Below are 20,287 nucleotides of genomic sequence, written 5' to 3'. Positions count from 1 at the left end.
TGCACTATACAATCAGATTTTTTTTAGGCATATATGAAATTTTACAAGGTATAGTGATGATATGGAGTAGTTTTAACAGAGGATTTAAATATTACTGATATCTTAAAAACATTTGTTTTAATAATGGAGGCATATATATTCTTTTAATAGACCTTATAACTTTTACTTTTTTGGAAAGCAAAGACATGAACATTTAACTTGGTATAATATAATAATGTTAGGCAGGAAAAATATTCTTTTAAAAAAGTTAAAAGAAATGTTTTGTAGACACAGAGGCTCACTGCGTTGCCCAGGTTTGTCTCAAATTCCTGGCCACGAATGATCCTCCTGCCTCTGCCTCCATAAGTGCTGGGATTATAGGTGTGAACCATCATGCCTGGCCAAGGAAAAATAATTATTCTTAACAGTAAAACACAGTGAGGCTAATGATGATAGAAGACATGTTATCAAAGGAAAACACTGACTTAGGAGGAAAAATGATTAATCAGGTATTGGGAGAGATGACTTATGAAGGTCACTGTGGCAGTGGAATAAGCCTTTTGGGATAAGGACATTTATTTAATCTGTGTCAGTCTTTTTCACTTCTCATAGGTCTTTGAGAGCCACCTTAATGCAAAATACATGGGGGTTAGGTTATATTTTTCCAGCAGAAGACAAAATGTAGCAATCACTCTTTCTTCCCTCATTGTCAAAATTCTTCCCGTTTAAGGATCTCAGAATCCTGCAGTTAGCTACGATCATGTACTGACTTTATCAGAAATGTGTAACATGAAATGTGTAAAGGGAAGCAATCTATTTTTTTTAAAAAAGAGTCTTCATTATATGGCAACTTTCCATCTATTTTTATAGTCATACAGCTATAAATATATGATTGATATATCTAAAACAAATTGAAATTAAATTATAATTCTTTTACTTTTCTCAAACTATTCTACATCTGTGTTTTGACTGTAAGTCACCTCAATGCCATTGTTTAGGATGGCCAGAATCTACATATCTACTTTTTTTTTTTTTTGGTAGAAATTTCATTTTCAAACAGAAAGCCACATCGGATGTTCTTCCATGGTCTAATAACGAGTGTAAAACTAGAAGATGGTGCTTTTGTGTTGATAAACACATCAAGGTGGTGGGAGGGTGGTACACCTGGAGAAGGTATGGATGCTCTGTGCACTACCACTTCCTGTACCTTGCCCTATGCATCTCATCTACACATCTGTTCCTGAGTTGTATATCTTTAATAATAAACCAGAAAACTGGATATGACCTGAGATGGTGACACAGAAATAATCTCATCATTTCTGATGACCTGAAGAGTGCCCAAAAAGTGCATTGAAAGATTAGTTTGTGCACTGGGCTCATCTTGATTCACCTGGTCACTACTACTGGGAGGTGGTTGGGAACATGCAAAGAATGGCATCTGTATATTGGCAAAAAAAAAAAAAAAAAAAAAAAAAAAGCAAAAAACTCTCTTTGCCAACAAGAAACTGTTACAACTGTTTATAGAACTTGGAATTTCAACTGTAACTAAGAGAAACAGAAGTTACGTCTCCACCAACACAATGCCTCAGACTGCCTTCTGCATGGAACGCCAAATACATAAGAGAGTTTTCCTGGATATAGACATTGGAAACATTTCATTTTTCAACATTAACAATGGTGCAGTGGTGTGATCTCGGCTCCCTGCAACCTCCACCTTCTGGGCTTAAGTGATCCACCTCAGCCTCCCGAGTAGCTGGGACTGCAGGCATGTGCCACTGCGCTCAGCTAATTTTTAAATTTTTTTTGTCGAGATGGGTTTCATTATATTGCCCAGGCTGGTCTTGAACTCCTGGGCTCAAGCAATCCTCCTGCCTTGGCGGCCCAAAGTGCTGGGATTACAGGCGTAAGCTACCAGGCCTGGCTTTCCGACATCTTTGTATTCACTAAAATTTCTCGCTCTGAACCACTGAGCCCATTCTTTTCGCCTTCAAATCCAAATAATGATGATTAGGGCACTCTGAGTATATATACTGTCATGCAACTAAGTTCAGTAATCCTTGCAGTATATGCTGGGGAAGATCATCAGACTGTAACCACACACACACACACACACACACACACACACACACACGAATATTTGGAAAATATCTGTTTATTTAAAGAAATATTCTATTATGTTGACTCATTAAAATGTTAAAGGTCAAAATGTATGGAACCTCTTAAAATCATAAGCACAGATTTTAATAGTCTAATATTAATTAGAAAAGACACTACATGTTTAATATTGCATGTTGATAAAAAAGTTTGTTTTGGGGTCTGGGATTTGACTTCTGTATTTGTACCTCTCGAACTTTCAGATCACATCATAGCATTTTAGTTTGTTCTAAACACTAGCCAGTGTATTACGAAGGTTTTTAACTCATGAAAAGCATTTTGTTATGTCCAAGAATTGCATGATTCTTTAAAACGAAAGTCTTTACAATGCTTAATCTACTATAAGCCAGTAAATAAATTTAAGGAGTAAGAAAGTAACATGGCTATAAAATTTTCTGAAAAAAATCTGAAAGATGAGAAATTTCAATATAGTTTTTCTGCTGGTTACAGCCTGCCCTTAATATCTCAATTTCTGCCTAAAAATTGATTTCAGGTTACACATTTTTATTTCACAAATTTGCTAGAAGAATATGATTTAACAATAGATGTTAACATCTTTTGGTAGTAAAAGTGTTTGTAGGCTGGGCACGGTGGCTCAAGCCTGTAATCCCAGCACTTTGGGAGGCCGAGACGGGTGGATCACGAGGTCAGGAGATCGAGACCATCCTGACTAACACGGTGAAACCCCGTCTCTACTAAAAAATACAAAAAACTAGCCGGGTGAGGTGGCAGGCGCCTGTAGTCCCAGCTACTCGGGAGGCTGAGCCAGGAGAATGGCCTGAACCCGGGAGGCAGAACTTGCAGTGAGCTGAGATCCGGCCACTGCACTCCAGCCTGGGTGACAGAGCGAGACTCTGTCTCCAAAAAAAAAAAAAAAAAGTGTTTGTAAATGTTTGGCCTTCTTGTTATTAGTAACCTAGTAATCCCCCAGCCCCACAGTTTCGCTTTCCTCAGTTTCAGTTACCTGTGGTCAACAATGGTCTGAAAATATTAAATAGAAAATTCCAGAAAAATGAATTGGTAAATTTTAAATTGCATGCTGTTCTGAGTAGCCTGATTGGTAGGTGAATCATCCCTTTGCCCAGTATATCTGTCTACACTCTCTGCCTGTTAGTCACTTAGCAGCCTTCCCAGTTTTCAGATCCATTGTCACAGTGCTTGTGTTCAAGGAACCCTTATTTTACTTACTAATGGCTCCAAGTGCAAGCATAATGATGCTGGCAATTCGAATATGCCAAAGAGAAGCCATAAAGTGCTTTCCTTAAATGAAAAGGTGAAGTTCTCAACTTAATTAAAAAAAAAAAATCATATGCTGAGGTTGCTAAGATCTACAGTAAAAATGAATCTTCCATCCATGAAATTGTTATATTAATTGTTCTAATCTATTATTGTTAACCTCTTACTGTACCTAATTTAAACCCTGAACCTTATCAAAGGTATGTATATACAGGAAAAAACATTATATATACATGGTTTGGTTACTATCCTCACTTTCAGGCGTCTACTGGGAGTCTTGGAATGTATCCTTCCTGGATAAGGGGGGGAAATACTCTGCAATATTTTTGCTTTTTTTTTGAGACAGGGTCTTGCTCTGTCACTCAGGCTGGAGTGCAGTGGTGTGATCACAGCTCACCAAAATTTCAACCTCCTGGGCTCAAACGATCCTCCTGCCTAAGCCTCCTGAGTAGCTGGGACCATAGGTCTGCACTACCACATCTTGCTAATGTTTTTGATTATTAGTAGTCTTTGCATTTTTAAGTTATATGTTTGTTACTGGGTGTTACAGAATATTGTGACATTAGTGTACTATAAAGATGGGATGATATCCAAATTTTGTCACATGCTTGGTGAAAAAAATCAAAGAACATATTGCTTGGTGTTACCCTCATCGTTCAGAGGGGGTCTATACATTATTACACATTTAATTATACAGTTATTATAATTATAGATTTTAATATCAAAAGTCAAGTTACATTGGTACATACAAGTAATCTTTACCACATTAATTGTAAATTGACTTATTTATCTACTTAGAGACAGGGTCTTTCTCTGTCATCCAGGCTGGAGTGCAGTTGGTGCTATCATGGCTCACTGCAGCCTCAACTTCCTTGGTTTCAGTGATCCTCCCACCTCAGCCTCCCAAGTAGCAGGGACCACAGGCCTGCACCACCCTGCCACGTCCAGCTAATTTTTGTGTTTTTGGTAGAGATGGGAGGTCTCACCATGTTGCCCAGGTTGGTCTTGAACTCCTGAGTTCAAGCAATTCACCCACTTCGGCTTCCCAAAGTGCTGGGATTATAGGCGTAAGCCACTTCGACTGGTCAAACTTTTTGTTTTTAAGAGACACCCAGCCTGGAGTGTAGCAGTGCCATCATAGCACACTGCAGCCTTGAACCCCTTGGTTCAAGCGATCCTCCTGCCTCTGTCTCCTGAGTAGCTGGGTTTACAGGTGCACCACCACCACATCTGGCTAATTTACAATTTTTTTTTTTTTTAAAGAGATGAGGTCTTGTTATGTTGACCATGCTGGTTTTGAACTCCTGGCCTCAAGTGATCCTTGTAAACTAAGTTTGAAACTTATTATAGCAGGTTTGTTGTGATCAGGTGAAGTTATATCAGGCCCAAACTTTGTATGTTTGTCTGACTCCAGTTTTGAACTGCATGAAATGACTTAATCTCTCCACTATTCTGCTTAAAAAAAATTCAAAACAATTCAAATGGAGGAATGAGACTCCACGATGAAGCCCACAGCAACGAAAGTGGTCAGCTTGTTTCTAAATGGAAATCCCCAACTGCCACACCACATCAATCATCTGACATATAATCTCACTTCCATTGAGCTGGAATCTACTTTAAAGGTCAGGTCTCTGGATGAAGAATTTTAGTTTAGTGGGTTATGTAGCAGAAATGCCTAAATCCAGAGCACTGTTTCAGTGTTGGCAGAAATAGTTTCTCTTCAAATAGCAGAGAAGAAAGAACAAGGATTTTAAGTTCAAAGTTTTTGTCTAAGCACATTTTCTAATGTTTCTAACCGTTATCTCGTTAAAAATAAAGAAATAGGGGTGGGGATAGAACCACATTCACCTACTTTCATAGAAGGTGCATCCTGCAGTCCTGCAGATACAATTTATTTGGTCTATATTTTAAAAATTAGGGAAATGCCACATTAGAAAAAAGTTCCAGGTTTTTGGTTCTCTTAAGAAACTAACTTCTGGGCACAGTGTGTGTGCCTATCTTCTTTTGTGGAAAAGTAGGCTGGAGCTCAGAATTGGCTGCTCTCTTTACACAGGCCCTACAGTTTGCCATTCCCTACCACTCCTGAACGTTTACTCCCGTATTTATTTTGCTGCTTCACCCTGCAGTCAAGAGACTCCTGAAGTTTATAAAATTGATGCAACGGGGCTTTTTTTTTTTTTTTTTTTTTTTGGCAGGGGGTGCAAATCTCTTTAAGAGAGGGACGCAGTGGTCGCTTTTGCTTTCAAATAGCCCTAGATTTGCCCGTTTGTCAACGATCTGACCCTAACCTACTTCTTCAGGGTGGCCAAAAGTAGAATATTATGAATCAAAGAATGGTCCGCAGTTACCGCGAGCCAGCTGCGTGACCTTGGGCGACTCCGTTAAGTTTTAGCGAAGGGTGATAAATGGTCTGTAAAACGGCCTTAATACCTGCTCTGAATACCCCCACAAGGCTGTCGTACACCAGGAGTGAGATGTTTAAAGTACTCCTAAGTAATTTATAAACTGCAAAACGCTTCCCAGCACAAGCGTCCGCTACAGAACGCGACGACACCGAGTCGGCTTTAGAAGTCCAGTTACTGGAAACCACTCCAGTTTCGTCCTGCTCCCACCTCCCACGCTCAGGGTGGGCGAGCGGAAGGAGATTCTCAAGGGAGAAGGCCTGGAAAACTGGCTAAGCAACGAAGCGAGAAGTTCCTTAGCATGGGTAAAGTTGTTGGCGGCATTTTTAAGCCCCTAGAGTGACATAGGGACTCCTAGAAGACATGACGGACCTGAGTGCGTGACTAGCGCGGGAGCCAGTCCCCGGGCCACCTCCCTGCTCGAAGTCGGGCCTGGTCAGTACCCTCCCAGCGCAACCCCGGACCAGGGACCCCCGACTTTGCCCTAGTCCCCAACCCCCACAAATCACCTCCCTTGGTCCCCCTCCACGTGACAAGAGCCGGAACCGTCACTTCCGGCGGCGCGGGCAGCGCGCCTGCGCGAGGCGCCAGGCCTCTGTGAGCGGTAGGCAGCAGCGCCCCCCACCCCCTCCAACGGCCACGAGTGGCGGGCGGCTCGGTCCGGCTGGGGCGGCGGCAGCGCGACGGGCTGCGGTACTGCGGGTTTGCAGCCAGAGACGTCCAGCCCACTCCCTGGAGGGGCCGGCCGCCCCGCCTCCTTCGCTGTCTCCCTCTACCCCGGCTTGAGCTCCAGGCGCTTAGCGAGGCGGCGGGGCGCCCGGGGCACTTGCGGAGGCGGTGGCGTCGCCCCTGCACTCGGACCCGCCCCCTCGCGCCCCGCCCCGTCCCCGCCCTCCCCACCGCCCTCTGCGGGAGCTGGGCCGCTGCAGCGGAGCCGCGGAGCGGGCGGCGGGGCCCGGGCTGTGAGCTTGGGGAGCGCAGAATGTGAGGTTTGGCGGGCCGCAGCGCGCACGGACGCTCGGACCGGCCAGGGGCGGCGACCCCTTGCGGACGCCCGGCTGCGCGCCGGGCCAGGGACTTGCCCTCTCCCTCGCCCTTGCGCGCTCCCTGCGCCCTACAGCACGCCGGCGGGACCATGAAGAAGTTCTCTCGGATGCCCAAGTCGGAGGGCGGCAGCGGCGGCGGAGCGGCGGGTGGCGGGGCTGGCGGGGCCGGGGCCGGCTGCGGCTCCGGCGGCTCGTCCGTGGGGGTCCGGGTGTTCGCGGTCGGCCGCCACCAGGTCACCCTGGAAGAGTCGCTGGCCGAAGGTACGGGCGTCCGGGGAGGCTCGGACAGGCAGGTGAGGGAGGGTTGGGGTGTGGCGGCGGCTTCTCCGGGTCATCGCCCTCCGAACTGACTTTTATACCCCGTTGTTCCTCCGCTGCCGGGCCAGCGGGGGCTCTTAAAAGAGTGACTCGGGCTTTCTCTCTTAAGCTGGCTTTTCTTGCCGCTGGCTGATCTGGCCGGTGCACAGTTATCTCACGCCTAGTTTAAATCATTTTCAGTGCTTTTTGACGCGAGAAAATAGATAGAAGACGCTCTAGGAAGTGGGTTGGTGTTGTGATTGGGCCAGTGACTCATTAGAGGGTCAGATCGAGCAGGATTGAAGCTCTGTTCTGCCAGCTGTGGCTCAGAGGAGTGTCATGCGTTGGCCTCTTCAGCTGAGCCTCCACCCGCGCTGCAGGGCATAGGACCCTGCAGCCCCTGGTGTCAAGCTCGGGTTTGCAGCAGCTCAGTCATATGTTGAAAAACAATGTATTTGTATGCATGTGTGCGTGTGGGAGGTGATCCTTTGCTCTAAATTCAGTTAGTAGGTTGCACTGAGAAGCAGGTAAACTTGAAGCCCATTTGTGTTGGACAAGGTGCTATTCATGCCCTCCCGGTATGTCTCTCTGATAGTAGTTTAAAAGGTGATATGAAAGCAGGTTAACTTTCGTTTGCGAAGTTTTGTGGTCGGTCCTTCATGACCTGGAACAGGTTATGACGGCAGGTAGAAGTCTACTTACAAAAAAAGTTTACTCCATTTTAAAAGAAAAACTTAGAATTTAGTTTTGTATTTCTGGCATAATTGCCTTGTAGAAAATACTTGCCCTATGTGCTTCATGCTTCATTGGCCTTTGAGTTTTTAATTGCAAAATGACATTACAAAATAAACTCTTTAAAAGAAATACTTTTTGTTGATAAATGGCCCTTTTAAGTTCTATGGTTAAGATAAAAGAAATAGAAGAGTGGATTAAGTTCTCCGAGAGTTAGACGTTGATGTGGTTTGAAAACAGTAGACTGAGATTTTGCTTGTATTTTTTGAAATGCTATAAACAACAGTACATTAGCACAAGGGAAAAAACCTGAATATTTTTGTATTAAATATTTGAAAGAGAAAGAAATCGTGAATTATTGAGTTGTACATATTGTTTCGTGAACCATTGCTCAGAATAATGATCTTAGCCGAAACTTGGAGAGGTGGGAGAAGGAGGATCCTTAGTTTTTCAGAAGAATGAATATGTGGTGAGTGGTATTTATTAAAGATTTACTATACTATGAAGTTTTCTAGCTCTTTATTACACATGAATTTCAATTGTTGGTTTAGATTGTGTTGTAGGTTTTAAAAACACATGGCTATTAACTCAAATGCCATATTCTGTCTTCGAATAGTTTTAATAACTAATTGAAGTGTAGCTTGAGTAGTGTTACACTCAGTTCATTCCACCAGATCCCAAAAGGGTGTTTTATTTAATAGAAAAAAAAATGTTGACATTTCACAAACTAGGTTTTGAATTTGTAACTGGTATCACTCACTACCCTAAGCATATCTTATCACCACCCTAAGCAAGCCATTTTCAATAAAAAATAATTTTGGAAAATAAAAAATAAAGATGAATTTCAAAAGGAGAGTTTGTTCAACCACAGCGAAGAATAAAACTTTATTTCAAGCGCTAATGTCACTGTTAGAGTGTTCCACTGACTTTGGCCATAAATGTATCATTTCTTTTGAAAAATCAATAATCAAATGCTAGGAGGAAGCAAGGGTTGAAGAAATCCTTTTGGAAGATGAAACTTCTCTATCCCACACCCCAGCTTTAATTTCTTGGAAGGGAGGCCAAGGCCTAGCTTTTCTTTCCTTGTATGTTTTTTCTGTCTCCATCACCCACACAACTGGAATTGTCTATGTATAATCAGTTTACTTTTTGATCCTGGCCAGTCTGTTTTTATTTCAGATGCTTAATATCCCCTCTCCCTTCCAAATAGTGCCACAATTTAGACAAGATGTTTAAGCACAAGTCTAGTTCGCATTTAAGTTTGATTAATCAATAATTGGTGGATCTGCCTGATTATTAGATTGGGCCATGTGCTTGTGAAAATGCATTGAAATTTAAGAGTATTTGATTTGGGGAGAGGCATACCACTGAGTAGGAAAAGTGGTAGAAGCTAAGTCAGACCAAAGCACAAACTTGGTAGGTTTTGCATTTTTTGCTTTGGCCCAAAGTTGTTTAAACAGAGTTGGGAAGACCCGGTAGATGCTGTGCCCTGAAGTGTTTTTGCCATGCTCCTGCAAATATTGGTAGCTTACTTATAATGACCTCTGCAGTGTCTTTTCAATAAATCAGTCCATCTCTCTTGTTATTTGTATATAATTAGTTACGTTCCAAAAAGTCACCGTGAAAACTGGTTTAGCAAATACTGAAGCACGGCTCCTACTACAGTATTAGATTCCTGAAAGCCTCTGGTCACAACATTTTTGTCAACTGATTAAGATACAACCTTGTTTTATGTGTGTTGCAGCCTAAAACGCACCTTATTTAATATATTTGGTTGATTTATTAACATTGAAATCATGGCCAACAGCTCTGTAATTCATGCCTCAATGAAGATTATCTAACATTTGTATTTTCTCTGTAGTCTTTGTTCCTTGAACACTAGACAGCACTTTAGCACTATGTTTGGGGACTGTTTTCAACAGTGAAATCACCAACAGCAAGCACAAAAATGAGAAAAACATGGCACTAAATAGACCATGAAAAGGACATTTGTTTACAGTATGTAAGCTGAAGCAAGAATGTGCATTGCACATCAGTAGACTCACATTTTTCACAATTGTGCACATGTCTGCAAATGACAGTGGAAGTGCTATGAGTAATGATTTTGGGGGTACAAATGTTAGTGAGTAGATGAATTTGCAAATATAGTATCCCCAACTAATGAGGAGCAACCATTGTTATAGGTAGATATGTATATACACATTTTATGTCTATAATTTAAAAAGCATATTCTCAGGGGTAGGTTGTATGTTATAACTAAACTGTTAACAAGTTTTCTCTCTGAAACATTATATATACTTTGCATCATATCTTTGTAGTCAAGCACATAAATGTCTGAAAATAGAACTTGCACCTTTTAGTTCCTCCTCAAAGTTGAAAGGACTGATAGCATAGTGAGGCAGTTCATGTTTTTTTTCTCAAAAACTGTTTTAGTTTAGGAGTCTGTGCTAAGCAGATCCCAACTTTGGTCTGTAGAAATGAGGGAGAGCCATATGTTGGTTTTAGCTTCAAACAGTGACAAATTGTCAGGCTCATATAATTAATTCAATGTAACCTTCCAGGTTTTTACTAAAACCTAGTATTGGCTTGCTGACCACATGCATCACCTTTGCATAACAAGCCTTTGGTGCTAGTCTGAGGAATTTAGTACTGATTGATAATAAGTTGGTTTTTGAGTAGGGGACACTGTTTTCTCTAAATGTCCTTGGTACAAAGGGGACCTAAAATGGGTTGTTGAGACTGGGAGAGCAGAGATAACTTGTTGAGATAATGTAATCACGAGGTTATGGGGGCTGGATAGGAATGATAGTGTGAATATGGTGATGTGGGTGAGATTTACTGAGATGAATGTTGGGGGTTATTGGCTTGGTAGTAATTGGAGGCCAGGAGTTTACCATAGGGTTCTTTAAAAATAGCTCGGTATTTCTCTTAGAGTTAAATGCTTAGATAAGCTAAGTATTAGCCAGTTCTCATTGTTAATTTTTCAGGAAGGTTGTACTATACATCTGCTTTTGCACTGTAAATTAGTAGGGAAATGATAGATTTAAGCGTTGTATCTCATTTGCAGAAACAATCTGTGGCTGCCCAGTAACTTCTAAGTTAACATTCCCAAGAGAAGACAGAGAGGATAGAAAGAAGGGGAGAATCGAATAAAAATATCAACAACTGTTAACTACTACACAACTTCCTTAAATGCCTTTTGTGTGCTAAGCACTGCTAGGTGCTACTTAACATAGCAGAGGACAATAGTGGAGGTATTCTTTTGGCCTATGAAACTTACAGATTAGTGTGGAAGATAAATGCTAAACAAGCAAACGAAAATCACCAAGTTACTGTAGTTAAAATTTTTGATATGTGTTGTGAAGACAATGCGCAGGGTTTTATGAGACAATTCAGTTTGGGGGGTCAAGGAAGGCCTTTTTCATCTTTCAGCAGAAACCTGAAGGATGAAAAAAGTTAGGTAAAAACAGAGGTGTGAGGTCGGGGTGACTTGAAGTATGTCATGAAGACTGAAGTCTCTGTGTGAGGGAAGGAAGTTTCAGAAACTGAAATATGCTCAGAGCTGTGGACTACAGTGAATAAATCACATGTAAGAGAGATCCAAGATGATGTTGGCAAGGTAACCAGGGTCCGGGGCTTAGTATACCGTGCTGAGGAGTTTAGGTTTTATCTGAAATGCAGCGGGAAGCTGTTGAAGGATTTGAATTGGGGCACTGACATGCTCTGATTTGTATTTTTACAAGATCATGCTGATTGCTTTGTAGAGAGGTATACAAATTATAAGGTTAGGATGGTGACAGTGGAGATGAAGATTATAGTGCTTAAATGGGAAGACCTTGTGGTGGTCATAGGAAGTGTTAGGAATGACTTGCTTATGAATCTCTCAGGTGAAAGTACCATTTGTGAACATAAGGAAGGAACAGATTTTTTATTTTATTTTTTTGAGGTGTTTGGAGGACAGCCTGTAGTTCCAGACATGTTTAGAGACGTGTTTGGATGAGATATCTGAGAGGAAATATCAAGTGGGAAGTTGGGCATGTGGTCTGGAACTCAGCAAAGGTGTTTGGGCTTAGAGATGGTACTTCTGATTGATGAGTGAACCCCTGGCTGTTATTTAAAGCCCTGGGAGAGGATGGATTTAGGGAGAGTGTAGGAATGAGAAGGTGCTCATTGAAGGACTCCTCTAGTGCATCTGTCTCAGACATTAGTGTTCATTGTAAACATTCAGAGGATTTGGTAAAACACAAAGTGCTGAGCCTGGTCCCCAACTTTTGATTATGTCTGAGTGAGGCCCACTCTTTCAGTGATACAGATGCTGCTGGTTCAGGAACCACTCGTTGAGTACCACTGATTTAGAGTGGGTGAAGAAGACTGAGAAGAAGGTGCTAGAGAGGTATGAGGAATACCAGGACACTCTGATACCTGGAAACTTGAGAGTATTTCAAGAAGGGAAGGGAGTGAACAGTTGTGTTGCTGCAAAGTCATCTTACTTGATCACATTTTTTGACCTGGCATTCACAGTTATTCCTGCTCACTTCTTATCTTTAAAAGCTTACCTGTAATTATTTGCTGGGTGAATACTCTTTGCGCCTGGCGCAATGTGCTCCACTCCCTGTTGGTCCGTAACTGAATCTTGTACTTGCCTAGCACTCTGCCTTCACCTTTGTAATCCCTGTTTCCTAAGTACTGGTTGTCATCACTTCCTCCTTTGTGTAGACGCTTGTAACTATTTGCTTTTTCCTCTCTTGTCACTTTTAACCTGTCTTGAGATGGAATTATGTAAGCACCCAGAAACACTAAGGTTGTTAACTACTGTTCCTCTGTCACCTCCACTACCAGATAGACAGACTCTATTTTAATTGCTATTGTATCACACAAGTTGGCCATACTGTAAACATTCAGCTACTTCTCAAAGGAAATGATATTTGACTTTTCTTTTTCTTTTTTCTTTTTAATCAGATGATGATCTTCAGTAGAATTTAAGGCCTAATTTGCAAATTGAAGAGCACCCATGGAGGGCTGTTTACTGGACTATCAGACGTTTTGTACTTAGGCCAGAGGGCTCTGAACTTTTTAGTTTGGTGAAGACGAACAGCGGTTAAGGCAGTGTGGTTTCACTAGGCAACTTGAAACAGGAAAGAAAGAAAGAAAGAAAGAAAAAAAACCCAGATGCCCCCTTGTAGTTATCTTGCTTTATTGACGTTATATTTTTATTTATCCTACAAAGGTGGCTGAATTTTTAAAAAAGTATGTTACGTGCAATTGTGAAATTGTTTTACATTTTGTGGTTGATTTTTGGCAGCTTTTTTTGGGTGCTGATCTTTTTGAGAGTAGAACCAAGGTCTATTCACCTGTGCCTTCAGTTGTCCAGTAGTACTTACTCAGCACCTTTTTTATTGTTGTTTAATTAAGCTCTTAGAAAACATTGTTTCCTATTCTGAAACAAGGAGTTAATATCTATTATGAAGATTAGAGAAGATAATGTGTGACAGTACCTAACAGTGCATTGACAAATCTTTTCATAAATATGAGTGAACTTTTAAGTTCAGATTTAGTTATAAGCTTTCAGTGAAATCTGATTTGGAAATTGTAGTGACTTGATTATATATTTGGTGTCACGTTTATCCTGAATAAGTATCACATTTATGTTTGCAAAATATCTGAATAGTTTGTTAGATAATTATGTGTCCCTCAGCCATATTGAATTTTCAAGTTTCAGTCAGCTGTATAAAATTTTGACCTATATAGTAGCATATGATTTCACAATAAAATGGAAATTATTTGCAACAAAGGACACTATATACAACATTATTAACAAATGGTTCTCTTTTGGATTATGTTATTATTGTAGTGATAGCTCCTAGGATGTAATTTTGATTGTCCATTGATGTATTTCCTCTAGAGGTAGTAGTTTTATTCAAGGACAAGCTACATGACACTAAAACAATTCTAAATTTTCAGTATTCCAAAAAAATAGTGGAAATTTATAGTGCATTTATCTCCAGTGAAGGAGCTAAATTGTACAGGATGAGCATGGTGGCTCACTCATGTAATCCCAGCACTTTGGGAGGCTGAGAAAGGTAGATCACTTGAGGCCAGGAGTTCAAGACCAGCCTGGCCAACAGGGTGAAACCCTGCCTCTACTAAAGGTACAAATATTAGGCATAGTGGCACGTGCCTGTAATAACAACTACTCAGGAGGCTGAGGCAGGAGAATCCCTTGAGCCTGGGAGGCAGCGGTTACAGTGTGGTGAGATAGAGCCATTGCACTCCAGCCTGGGTGACAGAGCAAGACACTGTCTCAAAAAAAAAAAAAAAAAAAATATATATATATATATATATATAAATAAATACAATAAAAGTGCTAAATTGTACAAACCTGCCGAATATCTTTGCTTTTAGGCTGTAGTCAACTATTGTGGTTAATACTGACATTCTCATGCTGAGCAGATTGAAAAGGCTATGTCTTTGATATTTTAAAAATAATAAAAATGAATTAATATTTGTTAGTATGTTTGATCATGGGGTGCACAGGAGGGAAACTTGGAAAAGGTCCTTGATGTTGTTAATGTTAGAGAACATACTAGAAGGTGAGATGGATGTCCTTATGTTGATCCTGAGTCTTCTATAGTGCTCTTTCTGATCTTGTATATTATCTTGGTTTTCTTTCACCATTTCCCTCCTATTTTTTTGTCAAAACTTGAAATAGTTTCATATACATCTATTAGAGCTCATTTGGTAGCTATCAAAATGATTAAAGCCTTGACTTGGCGTTCCAAAATTAAGAGTCCTGAACTACCATTTCAAAGCTGCCACACTTTTCTAGTGGTCGGGTATAATATTTCATCTCCAAGGGATTGGGACTGTTTATTCCTTAGTTTTGTATTGCATGCATCTGGTGAACCATTCATCTACCTACAGCTTGCTATTTTTAGGAGACTAAGTTGGGAAGTTGAGTAGTTAATGACTGAGCTGTTTTAAATAGTTAGGCACTTAGTTAATTTGGAGATTCTTTGTCTATGTGTATCAGCTTTACAAATGAGGTCAGTCAGCACATATCTGCTAACTGTTTCAAAAGTCTCTCTCTGCAGGAAAGTGGTTGTAAGGCCTTTTCTACAGAAGGACTTTGTTTTTGGTTTATCCTAGTCTTGTAGAATTGCAGTAACATTAGAGGCGTTTTGCAGTAAGTATTATTTAAAAATATAGAATGATTGTTGCTACTAGTTTGCCCATTTTAACATTTTTAATTATCTTTGAAATAGTGCCTTCTTGGACGCATCTGTCAGGGGGAAAAATACCAGCTGATAATCCCTGTGACGTTTTGACTTCAGTTTCCTCAAGAAAAAAATGAAGTGGATAAAATGAGTTTGTAACATCCTCTTCCATTTTAGTATTCTTGGATTCTGTCTATATAACTGATTTTTACTGCTGTTTTCGATAAGTGAGGAGCTTGGGATAGGGAAGAATAGCAATGAACAATTTCAGGATTGAGACCATAATGAAAGGATTGTGTTTGGTCGTTATACAATTTGAGTTCTTTGACAGACTTTACAATGGAATGGCAATTTATTTTTTAATCCTAAAGTATAAAATTATTTTTATTTTATTTTATTTTTTTCAAGATGGAGTCTTGCTCAACTGTTGCCCAGGCTGGAGTGCAGTGGTTCAATCTTGGTTCACTGCAACCTCTGCCTCCTGGGTTCAAGCGATTCTCCTGCCTCAGCCTCCCAAGTAGCTGGGAGTACAGGTTCTTGCCACCACACCTGGCTAATTTTTGTATTTTTAGTAGAGATGGGGTTTCACCATGTTGGCCAGGCTGGTCTCTAACTTCTGACCTCAGGTGATCTGCCCACCTCGGCTTCCCAAAGTGCTGGGATTACAGGCATGAGCCACTGTGCCAGGCCTAAAATTATTTTTTAATAATTGGAAAAAGGTCTTTTCTAAGAAGTTGCCTTACATGCTACTCCTTGAGATCTGGGTAGAAACTCAAATTAAATTGTGTGACATTTCAGAATACTATTTAGTTTCAGTGGGCATGCCACCTTAATTGCTTATTTTACTATCTTGATTGTGTTTTCTAAGAGACTCATGCACAATATATGTATTTTAGAGAGTATTAGAAAGTAACAAAACCTTTTTATTCAAAAAGAATATATGAGGAGGAGGTGTGACAGTACTTTCTCCGATTAAGTTTGCAGATAGAAAGTTTACCCATGATATGTGTGGGAAATTGGGTACTTTTTGTTTCCAATGCTGTCAGCCCTAATTTGGGTCCTTAATACATCTCATTTAGAGAATTACATTAGCATTTGGACTGTTCTTTCAGACTTTTTCCTTGCCAAACCAGTTCTTGTATTCCTTCCAGCTTATTCTTCCTAAAATGGACTTATGCTCATGTCACTCTCTTATTTGCCTAACCAAGTAAAGTACAGTCATTACTCTAGGATTCAGGACCCTCTGCAGTGTGACCTCCAACCCACCTCTCTAGCCTTAATCTCTCACTCTTACTCCCTATGTGTATTACACTCATATGCTTGATATTTTCTGCACTTCTCTCCAGCTTTCTGCTATTGTCTGAATGTTTGTGACTCCTCCCCCAATTCATATGTTGAAATCCCAACCCCCCAGGTGATGATATTTAGTGATGGGGCCCTTGGGAAGTGTTTAGGTCATGAGAGCCCTCATGAATGGAATTAATGCCCTTATAAAAGAGGCCCCAGAGAGATCCCTTATCCCTTCCACTACATGAGGTTAGAGTTAGAAGATGGCCATCTATGAGGAAACAAGCCCTTACCAGACACTGAATTTGCCAGCACCTTGGTCTTGGATTTCCAGTCTCCATAACAGTAAGACATACTATTGCTTATAAGCCACCCAATTTGTGCCTGTGTGTGTGTGTGTGTGTGTGTGTGTGTGTGTGTGTGTATGTGTATGTGTGTGTATGTGTGTGTGTTTTGAGATAAGGTCTCATTCTGTTGGCTAGGCTGGAGTGCAGTGGTGTGATCATAGCTCACTGCAGCCTTGAGCTACTGGCCTCAAGCAGTCCTGTTGCCTCAGCCTCCCAGATAGTTGGGACAACAGGCATGTGCCACCTTGCCACACTTTCCCATTTCTGTTTTTTAGCTTATGTTGTTATGTTTGCCCAAAATGCAAATACTGGCCTCCACCATTCTGTTAAAAATTGGGTCTTGTAGGATATATTTAAAATAGTTACTTTTTTGCAATCTTTATTTTTTCCTGAAACCCTATCTACAACAAAATAAGTGTAATTATGCCTTCCCTTGCTCGGCATAGCAACTGTTACTCATATAGCACTTACCTTAAATAGCTTTGTTCAATTCTAATAAAATGTGTAGTTTTCTCTACTTTAAAATTTAATTCTTTTAAAGCTTATCTTGTATTCATTCTTTTTTCCCCCTCATTATTTTTAAAATATTTGGTAGAGATGGGATCTTGTTTTGTTATTCAGGCTGGTTTTGAACTCCTGGCCTAAAGTAGTCTTCTTGCTTTGGCCTCCCAAAGTGCTGGGATTACAGGTGTGAGGCACCATGCTTGGCCTTGTGTTCATCTTTTATCTCTTGTAGTGCTGTATTCGTGAGAGTATTCAGTACCTCTGTAAGAGGTTGAGTTTCGGTTTTGAAAAGTAATCAGAGGGCTTGCTGCAAATTACTATGAAACAATTGGATAGCAGCCATACTTGACATATCAAACTGTTCAGTTGATATTTAGGAGAAGGCTGACCCTGTTTTTGAAGTTCTGTCCATTTTAAAGTAAGGAGATAGAGATATTTGGTAATAATGTAGTTCTAACCTTAAATAGATGGATGAAAAAATACTACCAGATTTATTTTTGGACTGCTAGCCTGTTTTATTTCTGTTACGGTGATATGTATAGTACATCTTTGTTTTGTGGGTACTGCATTGCTTGTATTAGATGTGACTCAAAATGTTCTAGCCTGAGTTCCCTTTAGCCACTACTGTTAGACAGAATGGGAGCTGGGTAGGTCTAAAGTATGTGCTTTGGATAACTGATCTTAAGAAGAAACAGTTTTGGGGATGGTCAGCTGTGTATGGCTTTATCTTGAGTGGCGGATAGTACCAAGGCTTAATGGGATGAATGGTGTCTAAGAGGATGAGGGGATTAGGAAAAAGAAGGGGATCTCATCTCCTTAAGGCTCCTGGGGAGGGAAACAAGTGAGCATTAACTTTGGGGATTCCTCTAACTGGACTGTATGATATTGAAGGTACTTATTTTCTAGGTAGAAAGACATTGAGTTTGCTTTTAGATTAGGGAATTTGTAGGCCTGGCCTAAAGGTCAGAAGGTAGCAAACCACCCTTGACTATTCTTTCATTTTCTGAAAGAGAGGGTTCCAGTACTCTACTTCCCCTTGCCTAAATGTTATATTTACTTATTTTGCTTTGTGCTGGTTGGACCATTGTTAGGGCTGCCTGGAACTTTTTACGTAAGTATTCTCTTTTGAATGAGATTGTCAGTGGTGTGGTTAGGTTTTGCTATTCTTTCTGAATCATAAAGATACTACTAGTAAGTAATTTTTTTTTTTTTTTTTTCTGAATCTTGTCAGGACTATTTTTCTAGGGAGTGGGATTATACATCACTGGCAATTACCCACTTTTTCATTCTCTTGCCTGCATCACAGACTCTCTTCCATTGAATGTTAATGGCCTATGTTTTTACACGTATATAGAAAAAAAAGTTGCTATCGACTCATGATCAGTAGGACATATATTCTGAATTATTTCTTCAGAGATTGGGTGTTTGTATGCTCAGCTGTGCATAGGCTTTTTATGGTGTCTTCTATCATCACTAACAGGAGTATGTAAGATAGTTAACTGTTACGTGCAGTAATGTGGATCTAAGGATTTTTTTTTTTTTGTCTACCTAATAGGCCTAAATTGAAATTGGAATAGATCCTTAGTTTCATTAGCACAGTATTATAGTTAACTCATCTAGACAGCTCAGTTTAAATCCTAGTGAATAGTTAACTGGATTACTAAATCTTTGGTAAATTTTCATCTTTTAGCAAAATGTTGTTTATACAACCCAAAGGAGAAATTCTAAGGATGTCAACCCAAATTGGTACTTGTTTTTATTTTTAAACAAGTGAAGGTAGCTGTTAAGGATTTTATAGTTTTTCACCTCAGTGCAGTGGGAACTTCAGAAATATTGCAAACCCATGAGTTTTATTTTTTAAAATATGTGTTTGTGTATGGTATTTTTTGCCTATCCATAGGAAATGTTGGAAGTGCATTTGTAAGGGCTATATGAATCCATAGTGTTCAAGGTTGGATGTAACTAATGCCCATAAATTTCTAGCTTGAGAATCCCTTATATACAGATTCAAAGTTCAGATTTGTTATCATCTGAGAATAGTGTCTGTTTATTTTTTTATTTTTTAAAAAATACACTAAAGGTATTTCAAAAAGTTATGGTGGGCCATTATGGATAGGTATAAGGTCAATTCCACGATTTTTGTTTTCTTTTTTTCTTTTGCTTTAGAAGATGAAATAATAGGGAACGATGTGTAAGAACCTGAATTAAAAATAGGACCTTCTCAGAGCCTCTTTTGGAAAATATCCTAAGTATTATATTAACCGCAATTGGTATTGTTGGACTCATAGTCTTTCTTTGAAAATACTAGTGCTTCAGTAAATTTCCCATAATTGTAGTGATTGTCCAAATTTAGTTCCCTCATTTAACCATGAGAAAACGGAGTAATGAATGAACCCAAAGTCACATTATTAGTGTTGATTGTGGAGAGTAGAACTTAGTTCTCGTGACCAGCACTCTTTCTAGTAGTTATGGCCTCTTTCTTTTTTTTTTTTTTTTTTTTTTTTTTTTGAGACGGAGTCTTGCTCTGTCGCCCGGGCTGGAGTGCAGTGGCCAGATCTCAGCTCACTGCAAGCTCCGCCTCCCGGGTTTACGCCATTCTCCTGCCTCAGCCTCCGGAGTAGCTGGGACTACAGGCGCCCGCCACCTCGCCCGGCTAGTTTTTTTTCTATTTTTAGTAGAGACGGGGTTTCACCGTGTTAGCCAGGATGGTCTCGATCTCCTGACCTCGTGATCCGCCCGTCTCAGCCTCCCACAGTGCTGGGATTACAGGCTTGAGCCACCGCGCCCGGCTTCTTTTTTTTTTTTTTTTTCATTTTTTTCCTTATGCCTAAGTACTTTTACTTATGGCCTCTTTAATTAGCTCCTATGCTGTATAGGCATTGGCCTGTAGCTATAGGTATAGTTCCTGTATTTATGGGCATTGTCCTTTGATTGGGGTGGGTACTTGGAACTGGCTTAAGGGACCTGGGGACTTTTAATAGTCTGAAGGCAGCTGCAGTATTCCTGGGTGCGTGAGGAGTATGAGGTGGAAGAAGTATTCTCAAACATTTTTGCTTGAGTTTCTAAGTTAAAACTTTTCTGCTTTGTAT

The 20,287-nt window shown here is 40.3% G+C and overlaps 1 protein-coding gene across 1 annotated transcript in view; it reads left to right on the top strand.

Moving 5' to 3' along the window:
- Positions 1 to 6,745: 6,745 nt before the first annotated feature.
- The window catches only part of BMP2K (BMP2 inducible kinase), a 147,083-nt gene continuing 133,541 nt past the window's right edge, over positions 6,746 to 20,287 (top strand). The window contains 1 exon segment of the mRNA XM_030915500.1: positions 6,746 to 7,078. Coding sequence (XP_030771360.1) covers positions 6,907 to 7,078 — 172 coding nt within the window. The 5' untranslated portion in view covers positions 6,746 to 6,906.

The sequence above is a fragment of the Rhinopithecus roxellana genome, chromosome 2, assembly GCF_007565055.1.
Source record: "Rhinopithecus roxellana isolate Shanxi Qingling chromosome 2, ASM756505v1, whole genome shotgun sequence".
Classification (NCBI taxonomy): Eukaryota; Metazoa; Chordata; class Mammalia; order Primates; family Cercopithecidae; genus Rhinopithecus; species Rhinopithecus roxellana.
Note: the sequence above shows the minus strand (reverse complement) of the source record. Positions and strands in the feature narration are given on the sequence as shown.